This window comes from Microcaecilia unicolor, chromosome 2 (genome assembly GCF_901765095.1).
Source record: "Microcaecilia unicolor chromosome 2, aMicUni1.1, whole genome shotgun sequence".
Classification (NCBI taxonomy): domain Eukaryota; kingdom Metazoa; phylum Chordata; class Amphibia; order Gymnophiona; family Siphonopidae; genus Microcaecilia; species Microcaecilia unicolor.
In genome coordinates, this window is record NC_044032.1 from 269,683,056 (window position 1) to 269,703,119 (window position 20,064).

Here is a 20,064-nt window from a genome sequence, read left to right on the forward strand (position 1 = left end):
GAGGTTATAAGAGGCCACCTTTGGTGAAAAAATCTAAGTCTCCCCCTGACCGGTAGATCATCCAGCACAGGTACTTTTAGAACGGCTATGCTCATCTGGAGCCAGTCAAAAGCCCATCCCTTGCTTTTGCTGGGGAGCTGCAGGGGCCTGTCTGGGCACATGCTGTTGATGCGAACGAGCGCGCTGGGGCTGAGCCTAAGAAGGCTGTCTGGAAGGTGGATTGTACCTACGCTTATTGTAAGCATAGGGAGCAGTCCTCCTTCCCCGGAAAAATTGTCTACCTGTTGAGGTAGATGCTGAAGGTGCCTGGTGGGAGAGCTTGTCGAGGGCATTTTCCCGCTGGTGGAGCTGCTCTACCACCTACTCGACTCTCACCAAAAATATTATCCCCCCGGCAAGGAACATCCGCAAGCCGCTGCTGGGTTCGATTATCCAGGTCAGTGGCACGCAGTCATGAGAGTCTGCGCACCACTATACCCTGGGCAGCGGATCAGGATGCAACATCAAAAGTGTCGTAAGCACCACTGGACAGGAATTTACGACACGTCTTCAGCTGCCTGACCACCTCCTGAAAAGGCCTGGCGTGCTCCACAGGGAGGTTGTCCACCAAGTCCGCCAGTTGCTTCACATTGTTCCACATGTGGATGCTCGTGTAGAGCTGGTAAGACTGAATTTTTGACACGAGCATAGAGGGCTGATAGGCCTTCCTCCCAAAAGAGTCTAGGGTTCTAGATTCTCGTCCCGGGGGTGCCGAGGCAAAATCTCTAGAACTCCTTGCTCTTTTGAGAGCGGAATCCACAACCATAGAATCGTGAGGTAACTGTCATCATCAACTCCGGTTCTCCCTGAATCCGATATTGGGACTCTTTTGGGAATGGTGGGATTAGATAGTGGTTTCATCCAGTTCCTAAACAATGTCTCCTTAAGGACATTATGCAAAGGGACAGTGGATGAGTCCTTAGGTGGCGAAGGATAGTCAAGGACCACATCTCAGTCCTGGGCTCATCCACAGACACCGCAGGGAAGGGAATGCCCACAGACATTTCCGGACAAATGAAGAGAAAGCTTTCTTTCTAGTGAAGGAGTAGGATCAGAGACCACAAGACTCCTCAAAAGAGAAATACCTGGGATCATCTTCATCCCACGAGGCATCCTCCTCGGTGTCGGACAAGAGTTCTCTGACTGCAGTCCGAAACCTGGCCCGTCTCAACGCCGAGGAAGCCCGTCCTCGATGGTGATGCCGAGAAGTCGACTCCCGTGCCGGTGGCAATGAAGCTCCCTCCAGCGATGTTGGAGAGTTGACCTGGGTGGCAGCCGAGGCTGATACCGCAAGCGGTACCGGCGTCGGGGACCGCACTACAGGCACAGAGCCAGCTGCTGCTTCCATCAATGGTACCGAGGGCAAGCAACCCAGGTACCGGAACAGACTGACGCAGCAGCCCTTCCAGAATACCTGAGAGAATGGCTCAGAGGCGCTCGTCCTGAGTGTCTGTTGGGGAAAGGCTGTGGGGCCGGTGCAGAAGAATCTTCAAAGGGCGAGGAGGCGGTACCGGGCTGTCCAAAGACAGACACCTCTTGAATGGAGGGGGAGCGGTCTTCCCAGCATCGACACTTCACGGGTGCGAATCCTTTGACGCCCCGGAGCTCCCTGTACTGTGTCTAGAAGGAGACCAATGGTGATGCTTCTTAGCCTTCGCTCGAGGTACGTCATCAGTACCCCCTCGGTACCGACGTGGAATCCACACACCTCCTCGGGGTCAGGTCTGAAAATGGTCGGTCCCGGTGGCCTGCACAGCAGGAGCCTTCAAGGCAGGTGGGAGACCCACTCGATGGCTCACTGCTCCCAGAGTGTGGTGGTCTCCAGACAGCCATTACCTGCGCTCCCGATGTCGATGCCATCTCCGGTGCAGACCGACATCGACCTCGGTACTGATGTCGACGTCGAAGTCCCAGGCAAAGCTCCAAACAGATGGTCCCGCTGAGCTTGTCTCGATGCTTATGTCCACTTTTTAAGCCTGAGACACAACAAACTCGTCTGGGCGATGGTTGGGCCCAAGGCACTGAATACACCACGAGTGGGGGTCGGTACCCGAGATTGCCCGGTTGCATCGAGCGCACTTCTTGAAGCTGCTGGGAATCCTCAATGTCATGGATGGAAAAATAGCGGCGGCGAAGTCGAAGTTCTCAATGGTGCCAAAAAGAAGGGCACAAAAACGAGAAAATGCATACACGCGGGCTAAAGAGAACCGCGACGGAAACAAAAAGAAACTTAAGAGGGGACAAAACCTAAGACAAAGGATTTGTTTTTTTTTGTATGAAGAAAACAGCTCGACCGAGTGAAAACGAAAGAAAAAAAAGCGGAAGAGACCGCGAAAATGAAGGCTCTTTTCAGGGGCACACAGAGAGGGACCACAAGCAGTCTCTCCCTTACCGTGGAAAGAAAAGAACTGATTAGGACTCTCACGCGACAGGCGGGAAGATGGCCGCGCGCGCTTGAAGGCTCTAGCAAACTTTTGTTGCTAGGAAGATTTCCGTTCCTCGGGGCTGCCGTGGATGTCACCAAGTCGTGAGAACAAGCAGCCTGCTTGTCCTCGGAGAATATCATTAAGATGAAAAGTCTTGTCGACGCTGGCTTGAAGCCAGTTTCTAAGGTCTGTATCAGGGGAGTCCAACCTTAGCCTTTGTCTGGTTTTCAGGATTTCCCCCAATATGCATGAGATCTATTTGCAAACTATGGAGACAATGCATGCAAATATATGTCATGCATATTCACTGGGGAAATCCTGAAAACCCTACTGGATTGCAGCCCTCAAGGACCAATGTTGGACAACTCTGATCTATATAGTCATTTGAAAGCAAAGAAGTGCTTTGTGTGTGGAAAAAATATTAGATATATTAACAGCAACATAGTAAAAGTATCAGATTGGCATTCAATATCTTACAGCAGTGTACTACAATATAGGTCTATCATTTCATGCAAACATTGCTTATATGACACTTGCTTTCAGGCTAATAGTCTTTAATGAGTTAAGTTCCTGCTGCACCCACTGACATAAGAGCAAGTCCCACCAAAACTAAAAAGCTGTGTACGATATTGGGTAAAGGAAGGCTATAATCAAAAGTTAACACTGGGCCTTAACACTAAGTGCATGAATCCATAGACAGATGTGTGAAGCCGAGAAATTGGTATCACAAATCATTAAAAAAGTTCCTTCATATTAAGCACTAGCAGAAAATTAAATGAATTCAAAGATTATGAACATCTACATAGGCTTTAGAGACAATCCATACTTTGAGCCTTGCAGTTGCATCTAAGGTTCTATGGTGGAAATGCCCATAAGTCCCTAGACAGCTACAGCACCTCCTGTGGAGTTTATCCCACAACATACTCCCAAGTTTACATGTTTGCGTGCCCCCTTCAGTATTACCGTTTCATCTAATAAAGTGAACTGGATATTCTCAAACCCTTGTGTTAAGTAACTATGTGGCTGGCTCAACAACAATTCAATATAATTAGATCAGATAGTGTGACGAGTGAAACATTAGCTGTGGAATCAAAAGCTTCATGTCACTAGCCATGAAAATTACAGAAAATAAAAGCCTACTGTTTTGTTTTTGGGTTTTTTTTCACAACACCAGGGAGTGTTGACTGGAAAAGGAATTTAAGTATTTCAGGAGCTGCTTCAAGTGATATCTTGTATTTTCTTTTGTTCCGATATTGTCTTCCACTGAAGGAAGAGGATCATGGTCGACAAGGTGGCATTTGTCATTGTTAGGGGAACAGTAAGACTGGCCAATTCTGCCCTTTATTGCAAAACCACAAACAACTTAAGAGGTTTTTTTTTTTTTTTTTTTTTTTTGGGGGGGGGGGGGGGGAGTGGGAGTGGAAATTTGTGCATCACTCTGAAATGCTTTTCATTCACATTTCTATGGTTATGTTTTGATCAAAGATTTCAGCATCCTGCCTAAACTTTCATCTGTGGTGTACAACTGCCTCTGGATGCACTAGGACAGTGTTATGAGCTAATTGGGGGGGGGGGGGGGGGGCTTCAGAACTAGAGTTTGTGCTGCTACCCCAGAGATGTGATCCAATAAATGCACATATTTAAACAATCTTAATTTTAACTTTGGCCCTGACCATTCTCTTGAGAGAGAAAAGGAAAAGAAAAAAAAAAAAAGCAAAGCTTATTACAGAAAGCCAGATTCTTCAATTTGCAATGAACAGTAGTAATTAGTATATAAACCTGTGAAAGACAAGATACTGGAAGATACTGGGATGGTAGGAAATTCTCTTACAGTCCAGTATACAATTGGGGAAAATCCACTATTTCTGGGATAAGCAGTATAGATAGAATGTTTTGTACTTTTTTGGGATCTTGCCAGGTATTTGTAACCTGGACTGGCCACTGTTGGAAACAGGATGCTGGGCTCGATGGACCTTTGGTCTTTCCCAGTATGGCAATAACTTATGTACTTATGATTGTTCTTGATATGGGTTTCCTACTGGATATTGGCGTTATTTTCTTATTATTGATTATATTTGTATTGTACAATTTTAATGTTAAAAAAGCAATTCAGAAAATCTTTTTACATAAATTGGGCAGTGCTTTCAACCACATGGCTGGGTCAGTTGCTTTCACAGTGGTTGAATCACAGACCTACGTCAACAGCATGAAAGCTACATTAGGAATCCAGTTTGAACAAATTGTCATCTGTATCAGAAAATACATCACCTCAAGGTTTTTTTTTTCACTGTTCATTAGGAATTAGACTTCCCTATTCCACTGTCAGATTGCTGTATAAATTTCATGATTAATAAAAAAAATCTTCACTAATCAATAACCCAAGTTGTACATTCATATATGCATTTAAAGTGGAGACCATTAAGACAACAGTCACCCCGAACTGCTCTTGAAGAATAATTTTGCTCAGAACTAATGACCCATCTTTGACACCTCAGGGATTTAAAGCAAACTGTCTTTAGCTTTCCCCTATGTCAGTTAGCTCTGCAGTTATATAATACCCAATTTAGCAATCACTGGTAGCTGCCATAACAGAACAGGAACCTAAGAACCCCTACTATGGTTCTGCCAAGCCCTCTCGCCTTTATCTGGATATTGACACCTTATTTATGGCTCCGTCACTGCTTGCATTTTTGGCAGCTACATTTGATATATGTAGAGCGGACAGAATGATCCCACCCTACAGAAATAATTCCATCTCCCCAGCCCCTTTGCTACCAATAACTACCAACATTCTCTGTCAGGTCACATTTTGGTCTCACAAGGCAGAGACAAGGGGAAAAGCAGACTTCTTCCTAGAGGAAATCTGATGAACACCTTTAGAGAAAGGTGCTACAAGATCCTATCCAGGTTACCTGGAGGCAAAGGACTGTCCCCCTCATATCTTATATTCTTTGGTTTAATGTTTATTTCTTACCTGCAAGCTAAGCCTCAGCCCTTACATTTTCAGACATGCACCATTTCCACATCAACTCAGCTTTGATGGGACCTCTGCCTACAGCAATAAATGCAGCAGGAGTTTAACACTCAGAGACACATTTAATCTGCCATTTTTCTCCCCAATTTAGGTTTCTAAAAGTAGCTTGCAAACGGGGCTACTACTGAAATCACAAGATAATTATGCCACACTTCGATTGTCTTGCAGCCATAATGTAACTAGACAAAAGGCTTAAAGACTGATGCAGCTACACAGTGCTTTTAGCTTACAAACTTTTACCACACTGGGGCTATCAAACTTAGGTTTTCCCCCATGGCTAAATTCGAACACCATGCTCCTTGGGTCTCTGAACATTTCAGAGACTCAATAGTTCTATAACGAGTCCCTAAAAGCAAAGTTGCAATAAAGCTATAATTGCATGAACAATTCACATTTACAATGCACCTGTCATTCAAAAAGCACGATAAAGAGCTTTAAAATTTGGGATATCGAAGACTGTATAACTTGGATGTTTGGCTCAGCTCATTAGTGGGAAAATCAACTGCATTTTGCCTTTAAGGTATCCACACTTCTATTCTGAAAACTAGAAACAAAACAAACTCCAAACCAATGCTGCTTGTAGCAAAAGATTTCCAGCCAATTTGTCTTGTGAAAAAGTGGGGAGTTACACAATTTGAATCTGACCAGAAAGTTAAACTAACAAAGCTACCTGAGCAGGACACTGGGTCACTAGCCTGTTTTATAAAATTAGAAAGATACTTACAGCTTACCATAGGTAGAACAAAAAAGCAGCCATTTATACTAAGGTTTCAGTGTACACTATACTTGGAAGGGGAGCATAACGTGCTACATTTTAGTGAAAAGGCAAGCCATCTGTCAGCAGTATGTATCAAATGGGGATCTGTGTATGGATACTTAAATATGCATCATGGCTAGATGTGCTATTCTCATAGGGACACCGATTTAAGCCCATCACCATCTATAGGATTTCAACTCCAGTGCACATGCTTGGGGAGGGGAATCAGACAAGGAAAAGCACATAGCGGTTCCAAATACCTAAAACTGAGCAAACCAATTCACCCAGACAGCATTACGAGTCAAATATTGAAATTTCTTTTAAAGAATACACAGTTTCTTAACCAAAATAGGGGTTACAGGGACTGTACCATCACCACTAGTGGAGATCCACCAATACCACAGGAACCAAAAAAGGCTGCAGTATCTCCATCCCATCTGTACTAGCAGTCAGGTCATATTCAAAACAGATTTTACCATACCTGATAAAACAAAAACAATCAGTAATTCAGTAACCCTTGAAAGTCTGAATCCTTAAACCATTTCAAGCACCCACTGGTAACTTAAGGCACTAGCTACCATAAGCATGTTCAAAGGCTCTATGTTACTGGAATGTCACAAGTGATACATTCTGGTCAATAATTGATCATGTTTAAAAAAAAAAAAAAAACTTATGAAAATGTTTCTATCCTCACCTAGGTTTAGTCACAGCAAATGCAAATTCTCATTTAATTGCATATTTTCATCTTTCAGGTGGCAAGAATGAGATCCTAAGCCAACATTCAAGTGAACAGCTGCAGTACCCTACGTGCGTTATGAAGAAATAAAGGGATTCCCCAGCTATAAAGACCATCTGCTCTGAATAAAAATTATACCATATGTGTCAGTTGTACACAATACATTCATATATAGCTTATATATGTAAGCTGGAACGAATCTACCATGACCTTTTCTCCCTCCAATTGTATTTTCCAACCCGCCACCATCCACCACCACCTTTTCCTTTAAATAAATCTCTGTTTTGAAGTAACTTGTTTCAACACATTTTTAGGTTGTGTTTCTAAATAACGTCTATAAAGATTTTAATTGACTTAAGGAAAAAACAAGTTTTAAAATACTTATGTAGACCATACCAAAACTTGAATAATCTTTGCCTACTAGATACTTAAAATTAAACTAAAAGTCAGTTTAATCTACAAAATGATCGTGTTTCACATGAGCCATTAGAAATTACTGTAATGAAGGCCTGCCATAAGGGCAACACTGTACAGCCCAGAAAGAGGGTCTCCTACACAATAAACGGGTATTCAATTTGAAGGTTTATAAACACTATTACCAATTAGTCAGGGTTTTTATTTTTTTAAAGCAACACTTTTGGTATGGTCCTGGCACAGTTTTAACAGGTTCAAGTAGCCTACAGAATTTAAGAGAAATCCCACAGACCCCAGTCCAAGGCTCTGCTGCCCACGAACCACTTCTAAGCAGAGAAGCCACATCACACAGTCTGACTGCCATGTTAGTTTGGAGTTGCCGTCTGCAATATGGACACAAAAAAGGTACTGTATGTTAGATCAGCAAGGTTATGCAACAAGTCACTTTGTACAGATTTTTTTTTTTACATCAACTATTTATATTCCCAGCATGTCCATGCAGTGTGCCTTCATTAAACGCAAGGCAATTCCAACCTAAACTTCTCAGAATTCTACTTTTATAAAATGATAGGGTTGCCCACACCCCATGAATTTTACCAAGAGCTCAAACAAGGTTGCATTAAGCAGCGAAATCAAAACAGCAGATATAGCACACCCCTCCCTCCCAAACAAAAAGCTATCTTGCGTAAGAAATCAGCCACTAATGCAAGCTCTTGCATGCTATGTGCCTCCATGCAAGACCCTGCTGAATGCAACAGTATGAAAGGTCTTCAAATCTGGCCTGGTTTTCAAGAATCCCTTTCTGAATATGCAGAAATTTATCTGCATATAAGTAAAGGCAACCTTTTATGCATAGGTGCTGTGGAAATCTTGAAAAAGATCATTTTGCCACCCTGGAGGACTGATTGAGGACCCATTCATTGCCATTAAACTCAGCAGGATTTCACGGTGTTACAATGCAGCCTGGGCTCTTGAAATCTTCTAAAACCTAATGTAGGAAGAAATGTGCTCACATAATATGTCACACCACTATCAAAGCACAAAATTGAATCTAAGTAGGGGCTTGGGGCATCCAAATGCATTGTTCCTGGGATCCTGGTCTTTCCATAAATCTGATGGCTAACACTTGTCAATAAATTAAGACAGTTAGGCAGTGTGTTGCTAAACAATGATATACATTTCGCTAATGGAGGGGGGATAGTGAACCAATTAAAAAGGTTCCTACCATCCACCTCAACAGTTTGGGAGTGAAATTTCAAATCAGATGACAAAACTACTACAGGACTTTGTGATAGGCACAGAACTCATGCACTGCTAACCGTAGCACAAGACTGCCTTCCAGCCCTTAAAAAGGGCATTTCAGAAAGGGGCCGATGTCTTCATTCAATTCCATATGTTCCCCCCCCCCCCCCCCCCCCCCCCCTTTTGTTGATGGTAACCAGGTGCACAGCTTAGAGCAGTGCTTCTCAACTCAGTCCTCAGGGCACACCAAGCCATTCAGGTTTTCAGGATATCTGAAATGAACATGGAGGAAGTGCACACAATTTTCATATGCATATTTATTGTGAATATTCAAAAACCTGACAGACTGGGTGTGTCCCAAGGACTGGGTTTAAAAATGCAGCAGCTTTGAGGCAGGTGGATTTGAAATTTCCAGTACATGAAGCTGTGAGCAGAGTACAGAATGCAGGGCTGGGATTTTTGTGCTTTAACAGTCAAAACTATCTTCTCACAGACAGCAGGTCTATTACCTGTGTTCTCCGTCTCCAAATAATACCACAGGATCCTCAAATTAGAGGCTCAGCTGTACATTCCAATGAAGAACCTCCAAACTCTGGAGGCATGAGGTTCTAATTACTGAGGTACTTAAGATCCATTACTAGCTCTGGCATTCCTACACACTTCTTCCTATGCATTTTACATGAAACAGCAGCCAATAAAAGAAATTTTAAAAGGGTACAAAAATATTCTATTCTTCTGTTACAAGCACATTGATTCTTATGTCTCAGCAGTGAAGCTCACTCAAGATCAGAGACTTGTGTAAAGAGGTTACTATGCACACTGTACTGTATAATATCAGAAGGATAAAAGCAGTTCCCATATGTGACTTCCAACCATGACCTGAGATTATAGAAGGAATAGACTGGAAAAGGGTTCTCAACCCAGATCTCAGGACACAACTTAGCCAGTCAGGTTTTTCAGATTGCCTACAATGAATAATACTTGAGATAACTTTGTATGCACTGCCTCCATTGTATTCAACTCTCTCATGCATATTACTTCCTTAAAACCTGTGTGTCAGACTGGGTTCTGAAACCCTGGATTGGCAGGACATGGGGAAAAATTGCCTCCCCCACTTCAGTCTCACACCCGTGTTCAACTCTTTAAGACCTTTACTCCAGCCTGCAACTGACAGACCTACATATGTATGCTCAAGGCCAGAACCAGTGAGCACCTGGCATCTCAACCTCCAGTTGCTACAACATTCTCCACCCCTGCTCTAATCATGCCCTCCTACTGCTGCTACTACTACCCCATTTGAGGAAGCTTGTGTGGAGATATTCGTGGTTGAGTAGGGAACAGAAGTATGTTAATCAGTCCAGTTAAATGGGGAGGAAAGCATTAGGATCATGTGACCTGAAGTGTTTGGAAACATTTGTTTAAACTGATTTTTTTCCCCTAAATTCAGTCTTGCTAATCCATGTATTGTCTTTACATAAAACAGAAACCTTGTACAAGATAAATCCCACTACCCAACTGCCCCCCTGTGCATCAAAAAATACTTAACTGAAGTCCAGGATCTAGTCAAAATCCTGTAATACACCGATATCAACTGTCATACCACTAGCAAAAATAAAAGTAACCCATACAAAATAATGAACAGCAGCATCCACCCCATCAAAAGCCGATGCCATAAGAATGAATTCTCTAAACAGTTGCAAAAAGGTTCATGTATTCTGACTTTGTATAAATTGAACTACAACACATGGTCAAGTTCCCACATCCCATAAGTAATCCTTAGGCCCATGTTTAAATTAGCCTGATAGCAAATAGGTCAAGATTGCTAAGGTCCGATTACCCTTCTCCCAGCACTATTTACGACATGAGATACAGTCTCAGACCTTGTTCATTTCCAATCATAAAGACTGAAGGGTAAAGCACAGAGACTAAATGATTCACAAGCATGACAGTATCAGAGGGTTGGGAGCCACATATAATCCGCTCGTGGCACCAAAAGGGTGAAAATATAGGCACAACACTGAGGCACCAACGGTTGCGTATATATTCATAACCAATTTGAGGGACTACACTTGTCATGAAGGCCAAAAGTTGTGTCATCATTTATCAAGACAGCAATTTAGAAAAATCAAGTATATTGTGAGGTACTCATTTACTCAACCTAGTATTTTATCCCTCATGCTTGAATAGCAAGTACAGATGGGAACAATGCATACAGCTTGATCATTAGACGACTTGCTTCCTACTAAAAGCTTTCATTTAGTCCAATGTCCCCGCCACTCCCTCAACCGTGAGCAAAGCTGAAATCTCAACAGACTAGATACTCCACAAGATATCACCAGGAACACAAGCATATGAAAATCAAAGAGACTTGAATCTAACCATTTAGAGGAATTGTTAAGTACAGGGTTAGCTTCAACTTCTTATCTGTAAGTTAATGGCTAGTGTGCAACCATCCAGACACTTCTAAAACAGCTGCATTTAAAGACAACTGTTTCAACATTGAACATCTTTATGACAAATGTATTACAATAAAAAAAAGTGAAAAAACTAAAAAAATGGAATGGAGGAAAAAGACCTCGGTTGACCATGGTGTCAAATAACCCCATGTCAAGGTATCAATGTTGAAACCACAGGCCGCAGCTTCTATCATTGGTCTAAGAAACCTCCAACAAAACCATTTATTGTGAATTTTTTTTATAGAAACAAAATTTTTAAGTTAAATTCGTAGCATGATTTAATTTTCTTCAAACACCACTTCCACATAAAACATGAAAATGTGCAGCTAAACAGCTGAACTTAGCTTGAGGCAATCTGAGACAATTGGATGATCCTGAACAATCCCAACAGAGACCCATTTCACCACTTGGATTCCTCAGTGGATTTGGTTTACTGCAGAACAAATGGATCCCCGTTGAGATTATTCGGGATCATCCGATTGCCTTACATTAACTGAAGCTAAGTTCAGCTATTTAGCAACACATTTTCATGTTTTATGTGGAAGTGGTGCATGTCTGAAAAAAAAAATCATGCTATGAATTTAACTTACAAATTCACAACAAACGGTTTCGTTGGAGGTTTTTTTTTAGACCAATGGCAGCTTCTAATATTATGATACCTTGACATGGGGTTATTCAATTGACAACACCAAGGTCTTTTTCCTCCATTCTGTTTTTTTTGTTTTTAGTTAGTTTTTCACTCTGATTGATTGTAGGTAGATTATGTAAGGAAAAAAAAATTACTCATTGTTACAAAAGTGTGTATTAGCAATAAATTTGACCTTGTGAGCTGGGAATGCGCTGGGCATTTTCAGACTTAGTTTGATTGGTAACTGAGGTTACTCGGTGTCCTGCTCTTAATATCTTCCTTATTAATTATTGACTCCTTTATTCTATTTCAGCCCCTTTTTTTATTCTATCCTATTAACAAAACAAACAAAAAAAAAAAAACCTGTCCTTTCACCTGCAGAGGGTCTGACCTCTATAAGTTCCTTATCTGTCTCTATCCTATTGCCTATATTGCACTGTGATTTTATATTTGTATGCTGGTATTGTCTTAAAGGGATTTTAGAGACTTGTGTTTTGAATATCTGTGCTATTGATTTCATCTTTTTATGCTGGAATTTCTTAAAGGTGTTTTCATTGGAACTGTTTTAGCCTGTGCAGTGCTTTAAACCTGTGACTTAATCTGGTTACATTGAATCTGGTGTCTGTTTTCATTAGAATTGTGTGTTGAATCTACACTGCCAGAGACTTAATTCAATGGATTTTGGTTACATAGCATCTGATGACTCATAGCTCTGGAGGAGGGGCAATTTAGTTTTGAGTGTGTGGAAGAACCTAAATTTACCTTGTGAGCTGGGAGCTGCGCTGGGCATTTTCAGACTTGGTTTGATTGGTAACTCACTAAGCACATGGAAAGCTATGTGCACAAATGCTCGCAGTCTAAGTAAAAAGGTTCAAGACTTGCAAGCCCTGATGTATGAAGAAAACTGGGATACTGTTGCTATTACAGAGATGGGTTAACGATTCTCATGAATGGGATGTGACCGTACCAGGCTATAATCTTTTTAGGAAGGATAGAGAGGGCCGAAGAGGTGGAGGAGTGGCTCTGTGAGAAAATAGAGCGGCTGAAATGCGGGGAACCTGGGGAAAAGAAGCAGCTTTATGGATCGTCCTGTATCCACACGGGGGTTATCTACAGACCTCCTGTGCAAATGGAGAAGTTAGACAAGGATCTGACAGAAGATATTCAAACGATTGGAATGAAAGGGGAGGTGCTACTGTTGGGAGATTTCAATTTGTCTGACGTGGATTGGAACGTTCCATCTGCTGAATCAGAAAGTAGAGAGATTGTGGATGCCTGTCAAAGTGCCTTGCTCAGACAAATGGTGACGGAACATACAAGGGAAGAGTCGATGCTGGATCTAGTGCTCACGAATGGCGGTAGTGTTTCCGATATCCGGGTGGGTGCCCACCTTTGCAATAGTGATCACCACACCATATGGTTTGATAAGGGTGAAGGCGGAGTGCAGACGCACAAAACTCAAAGTACTAGATTTCAGACGTACTGATTGATAAAATGGGGGAATACCTGAAGGAGCTGTTGGCATGGGAAGGCATAGAAGTGAAAAAACAGTGGTCCAAGCTAAAGGCTGCTATAAATATGGCTTCTGATCTTTTTGTGAGGAAAGTAAACAAAAACAAGAGAAGCAGGAAGACTATATGGTTCTCCAAACAAGTAGCTGAAAAAATAAGAGCAAAAGAGGCTTTGCGCAAGAAATACAAAAGAATGTAACGAGAGGATCACAGAAAAGATTATCGGATTAAACTCAAACTGAAGAGGGAAATACGGCTAGCAAAAGATGGCGCGGAAGAAAAAAATGGCTAAAGATGTAAAGAGAGGTGACAAAACTTTTCAGAAATATTGGAGAAAAGAGAAGAGATAGACTGAAAAATGAGAATGGCTATGTGGAGAGTGATGAAGATAAAGCGAACGTGCTAAACAATTCTCTTCAGTGTTCATGGAGGAAAAACCTGGAGAAGGACCACAGATGGCTGCCAAAGGAACATCTGGGAATGGAGTGGATACTGCGCCGTTTACGGAAGTTTATAAACAGCTGGAGAATCTGAAGGTGGACAAAGCTATGGGGCCGGATGGGATACATCACAGGATAATGAAGGAGCTCAGAGAGGTCCTGGCAGGACGTCAAAGATTTATTTAATAGATCTCTAGAGACGGGAGAGGTTCCGTGAGATTGGAGACAAGCAGATGTGGTCCTTCTTCAAAAAAGTGGAGACAGGGAAGAAGTGGGAAACTACAGACCGGTAAATCTCACATCAGTGGTAGGAAGAATAATTGAGTCGCTGCTGAAAGGATAGTTAACTTTCTAGAAGCTGACGGGTTACAGGACCCGAGGTAACATAGCTTTACCAAAGGAAAATCCTTGCCAAACGAATCTTATTGACTTTTTTGACTGGGTGACCAAAGAACTGGATGAGAGACGTGCACTAGATGTAATCTACTTGGACTTCAGAAAAGCCTTTGATACGGTCACCCACAGAAGACTCGTGAATAAGCTGAAAGGGTTGAACTTAGCAATGTATAGCGGACTCAGGAGCCGTTGGCTCCTGATGCCATCGCCACAGCGGACCGTTGCCTGGCTGTGGTCTGGCCCGATCTTACCGGTAGTTGCTTCGTTGGATGCCGTGGAGCACCGATAGTCACCTGTTCCCCATCTTTCGGTCAGCGTCCGGCTGTGGTTTGGCGCAACTGCGTCGAGGGGGGGTTGCAGGTGAGCACAGTTCGGCTCTGGTCCACCCAGTGGAGTCCACACCGTTACAGGGGGCTCGTTTGGCCCACCAACTGCAGGCATCAATCTGTTCCTCCAGGCCGATGGCTTCTTCTGCGCTGCAGGTCTCCCCCTGACGTCAGCCTGCAACTCGATCGCTTGCTGGCCGTTGGACTTTGCGACGGCGCCGTTGGGACCTTCTAGAGAGTGTGTCTTATGGCAGGGTGCCTCGTCTCCTGCCGTCTTGCCGTTTACAACTGCGACCATGACCTGATTTGACTGTCAACTTCCACCTTTTAATCAGCTGTTCTTTGTTGAAGATTTCAGTGAGTGTGCGGGTCATAGTGCCAGATGTCTTGGTAGTTGAGTGGACGGTTAAAGGAGTGGCTTTCAACTCCATTTCCACCCTGCAGGGTCAACTTGGTCTGTCCGGTCAATTTCCATCTTTTCCAGCCTAAACAGGTTCAAGCTACTTCAAGGATTCAACTTATAACCTGAAGTCCTTAACATTTCATGGACCATTTTAGTCTTTTACCCTTTCCCTATTTTCTTTTTACTCTTTCTTCTATTTTCTTTTTACTCTGTTTCTTTTATCTTCTCTAATTTAATTGAAATTGTATAACCACTGGTCTGGCGATAGCCTAATCAGTACATTGTAAACCACTTTGAGTCTGCACAATGTGGGAAAAAGTGGGGTATAAATGTGCTACATAAACTGGATAAGAAACTGGTTGACCGACAGGTGGCAGAGGGTGGTGGTAAATGGAATCCGCTCGGAGGAAAGGAAGGTGAGCAGTGGAGTTCCTCAGGGGTTGGTGCTGGGGCCTATTCTGTTTAATGTATTTGTGGGAGATATTGCTGAAGGGTTGGAAGGAAATGTGTGCCTTTTTGTGGATGACACAAAAATAGCCAATAGAGTGGATACCCTGGAGGGAATAGAAACGAAGAGAAGGGATCTCTGAACATTAGAAGAATGGTTGAGGGTCTGGCAGTTAAAATGTAATTGCTTACATAAAGTACACTTTACACCATAAGTATCTTCAACTTATTTATTGCATTACATATACCTATTTCTTGCCCTAATCCTCAGAACTCACAATTACACGTCGCATTCACACACACCGCTCAATTCTCTGTCATAATCACCTTATCACATCGTATCGTTTGATAAAAGAACCTACATTTACATTGTATATAGAACATAAGATCCAAGACATGTTTCAATCATTACTTCATAGTGTCTTCATAGTCATATGTTCTAGCTGTTCAGTTCAATGCATCACGTTCAAACACACTAAGCACAAATTGCAGTGCTATGAAACAATTTGAGAACTGTGTTCCATGCGGAATCCCACGGCGTGGGAAAAGCTAACGAGGAGCGTAATCCACAAACATTCACTCCGGTTGAAAGACCTTTTAAAGCCAGCAGGTTTTCTATATCTTGTCCAGGCTCTCTATGCGAGACCGCATTTCGGAAGTTTCCTTCATCAGGAGAAACCAATGCCCGAGATCTATAATATATATACACATAAACATACAAGTACAGGCACAAGTAATGACTTGTTTGTATATGTATATATATATATATATATATATATATGTGTATATATATATATATATATATATGTATATATATATATATATATATATATATATATATATATGTATATATATATATATATTATAGATCTCAGGCATTGGTTTCTCCTGATTAAGGAAACTTCCGAAATGCGGTCTCGCATAGAGCCTGGACAAGATATAGAAAACCTGCTGGCTTTAAAAGGTCTTTCAACTGGAGTGAATGTTTGTGGATTACGCTCCTCGTTAGCCTTTCTCACGCCGCAGGGTTCCGCATGGAACAGTTCTCAAACTGTTTCACAGCACTGCAATTTGTGCTTCTGAGTTCTGAGGATTAGGGCAATAGGTATATGTAATGCAATAAATAAGTTGAAGATACTTATGGTGTAAGGAATACTTTATGTAAGCAATTTCTGATTTTGTACTCTGTAATAAATTGAAAACTTCAGTTGATAGAAAAGTTAAAATTTAATGCCAAGAAGTGTAGAGTGATGCACTTGGTGTGCGGAAACCCAAGAGAGATACCGGATAGGAGGGGAGAGATTAGTAAGCTTGTCTCAGGAGAAAGATCTTGGGGTGTTGGCGTCTGAGGATCTGAAGGTGAAGAAAATACGACAAGGCGAAGGCCGTGGCCAGAAGGATGCTAGGCTGCGTAGAGAGGAGCATAACCAGCAGAAGAAAGGAGGTGTTGATGCCCCTCTGCAAGTCATTGGTGAGGCCCCACAGAGTATTGTGTTCAGTTTTGGAGGTAGTATCTTGCTAAAGATGTAAACAAACTGGAAGCAGTGCAAAGAAAAGCTAAAACAAAATGGTATGGGATTTGCGTTGCAAACTGTACGAGGAGAGACTTGCTGACCTGAACAAGTATACCCTGAAGGAAAGGAGAAAGAAGATGATAGAGACGTTCAAATATTTGAAAGGTATTAATCCGCAAATGAACCTTTTCCGGAGACAGGAAAAAAGTAGAACTAGAGGACATAAATTGAGGTTGAATGGGGACAGACTCAGGACTAATGTCAGGAAGTATTTTTTCACGGAGAGGGTGGTGGATATGTAGAATGCCCTCCCACGGGAGGTGGTGGAGATGAAAACTAATGAATGCAAACACGCGTGGGATAAACACAAAGGAATCCTGTTTAGAAGTAATGGTTCTGTGGAATCTTAGCGGAGATTGGGTGGCGACACCGGTAACTGGGAAAGAAAACGTGAGCTGGGCAGACTTCTACGGTCTACGCCCTGATCGTGACTGGATAGGGATGGGCTGGAGTGTAAATTTTAAGGGGCTTCGATGTTAGCTTCAGAACTTAATACAAGAATACTGGGCAGACTTCTACGGTCTGTGCCCTGAGAAAGGCAAGGAAAATCAAACTCTGGTATACATATAAAGTATCACATGCCATGTAAAATGAGTTTCTTATTGGGCAGACTGGATGGACCATACAGGTCTTTATCTGCCATCATTTACTATGAGAATAGTTTTACAGCACAACATTGCATATACTGATTCAGGCAAGGTAACCAGAAAGTGGGTTTTTTAAAATTATTTTTTTATTCACTCATTCGTAGTTTGTTACAATAAAAATGAGATCTCCATTAGATTGTAAGCTCTCAGAGCAGGGACTGTCCTATGTTATATTGTACAGCGCTGCGTAACCCTACTAGCGCTTTAGAAATGTCAAATAGTAGTAGTAGTAATCCCCAAAACAGGAAACAATTTAAGATTCATAAACATCTAACAGCTTAAAAATTATATTGTTGAGATTGTCAGATTGTTATACCTGTAGATTACAATCCTCTTAAACTTAGAGAAATGCACCATTTCCAACTGGCGCTAACATTTAAAAAGGAAAGAGCAGCTTTTAAACTAGGAAAGCCACTCAAGAATGCATAGTTCAGAATGAGGTGTCCTTTGAAGGATACTATCAAAATAGGACATTCAGAGAATCCCGCCAGAAGTTTCAAAGGTGAAAAAAGCCAGAAGTGCTTAAGAGGAGAGCACAGTAAAGGTTGTAAATTATCTGGGTGTCAGGCTAGAAGCCTGAAAAATAAGATGGAAGAGAGGTAGATAAGAGGTATCTATTGCTGGTGGAAGGAAGACAACCAATGGAACACTTAACAGGGGACAATTTATACTGCAATTATAGGGTGCACCAAATTGAAAGGGGGGGGGGGTTGAATTATGAGCCTTACTCTATGAAGGTTATACTCCTAAATTTGTGCTTGTAAATTACAAGCATAATCTATGTTCCTACATACTTTTAGGAGCATCAATTACACTCCTAAATTTATAAGCGTAAATTTAGGAGCATAAATTATGCTCAAATTTAGGAGTTAAAATTTTAGGAGCATAACCTTTATAAAAGACCAGATATGTTAGAGAGGGAATTGGGTCAAACAAAAGTTTCAAGTTTATTTTATACTGCTTTATAAGAATTTACCATCTGAGCAGTTTACAATCAATTAAAGGAGGAAAGGAACTACAATAGGACAGAATAGAAGTGAAAACAGCAAGACAAGGAGATGTAATGCAGCATCAATGAGTTGTCACATCCAGACTATGGCATGGAATTAGGAGGGCTCAGACCCAAAGGCATCCTTGAACAAGAATATCTTTAGACTGATTTTAAATCTATCAAGATTGGTTTCTAAACGAAGATGAAGCAGAAGTGAATTCTAAAGTTGCAGTCCATTGACATTTAAAACCTTAAAATGAATGATATTAAAGCAGATGTGGCTCAATGAAGGAAGGAGAATCTCAAGCTTGTAGATTGCATATAAAGGTACTAAACAGAGGTAAGGAGGCTGTCCAAGTAGAGTACCTTAAATGTCAGAAAAGAATCAGCTTGTAAGTGATACAGTGGGAAACTGGTAACCAATGCTTGTTATGAAGAGGTGTCACATGGTCTTTATGTCAGCTGTACAGCCGAATTCCAGACAGGTTACAGACAATACCTATCTTGAGCTGATCCATTGCAAAATTGCATTGCAGTAATCTTGTCGGGATATGACCAAGGAGTGGATAATAATGCAAGTGCAGCAATGTTAAAAAGGTGCCAGATAGAGTAAATCATGAAAAGCTTGAAATAACTAGTTTGGACTACATTGGAAATGTGCATTGTGAATGTAAAGGAGCCATCAAGGGTAACTTTGGCCCCCAATATCAAAATTGAAACGGAAAGAGTTCGCACACATGAGGCCAGAGACAAGCAGTTGACTAGTTTTAATCTTCTGGAATGTAACCAGTCTGCTATTCAAGTTAAGTAAAGATTGATATTACCTATTTTACGGGTACTACCACTGGCATGCTATCAGGGCCCTTCAGGGGATTCACTGAATCCCCAGCCCTACGAAAATGCTTTTTTGTTTACCTCTGATCTGGTTGGTCCCTTCTCTTGTGAGCAACAGGGCACGACAACACGGTTGATGCAAAAGGATAATGGTACCTCAACTATTCGTGCTGAGCGGCTGTACAGTATAGTGTATTCCTTGACAAGCACTGCCAAATCTTTTAGCAACCATGCCTTTCCCCACCCAGGAGCTATAGCAGCGTGGCAGCCACGTCAGAAAAAGCTGCACCTTTCCCGGTGCAGCAGCTACATCCTCCCCTGCTCTATGGACCATTTGGAGTACTCTGTGCAAGTGGAGCCCCACTGCTGCAGCCCCTTGTGTCTTGGCCTGCCAACTGTCTCTAGATGGAGAGCAAGGTCCTTGCAGCAGCATAACGGTTCCTCCAGAACTGAGCACTGACTACAGTACCACTGATTTGACTCTGCCTCTGGGCAGATTTGGTAAGGAAAAATAGTTTTTTTGGGGGCAGGGGGGAGATCTTTGGAATGATGGAGAAAATAAGTGGGGAGGATAGGAAGGCTAGAGAAAGAGGAGAAACCTGTTGAGATCCACTGGAACGAGAGGGAGTGGGTGGGGGTGATGAGAAGGGATGGAAGGAAGGACAGAATGGGCTGAGTGGGGGAAGGGGGGGATCAGAGAGCAGACAGAAAAAATTACCTTTTATTGTTTGGGGACAGAGGGTGGGGGGAACAAGGGAGAAAA

General features: G+C 42.1%; 1 protein-coding gene across 6 annotated transcripts in view; it reads right to left on the reverse strand.

Annotated features, from left to right (window-relative positions):
- The window catches only part of ELAVL2 (ELAV like RNA binding protein 2), a 520,063-nt gene that overhangs the window by 301,162 nt on the left and 198,837 nt on the right, over positions 1-20,064 (reverse strand). For 5 of the 6 annotated variants that reach the window (XM_030194167.1, XM_030194166.1, XM_030194165.1 and 2 more), the window contains one exon: positions 7,699-7,789. The exons of the other annotated variant lie outside the window; for it this stretch is intronic. In XM_030194167.1, coding sequence (XP_030050027.1) covers positions 7,699-7,770 — 72 coding nt within the window. In that variant the 5' untranslated portion in view covers positions 7,771-7,789. The remainder of the gene's footprint in view (positions 1-7,698; positions 7,790-20,064) is intronic. 6 annotated transcript variants of the gene reach the window in all.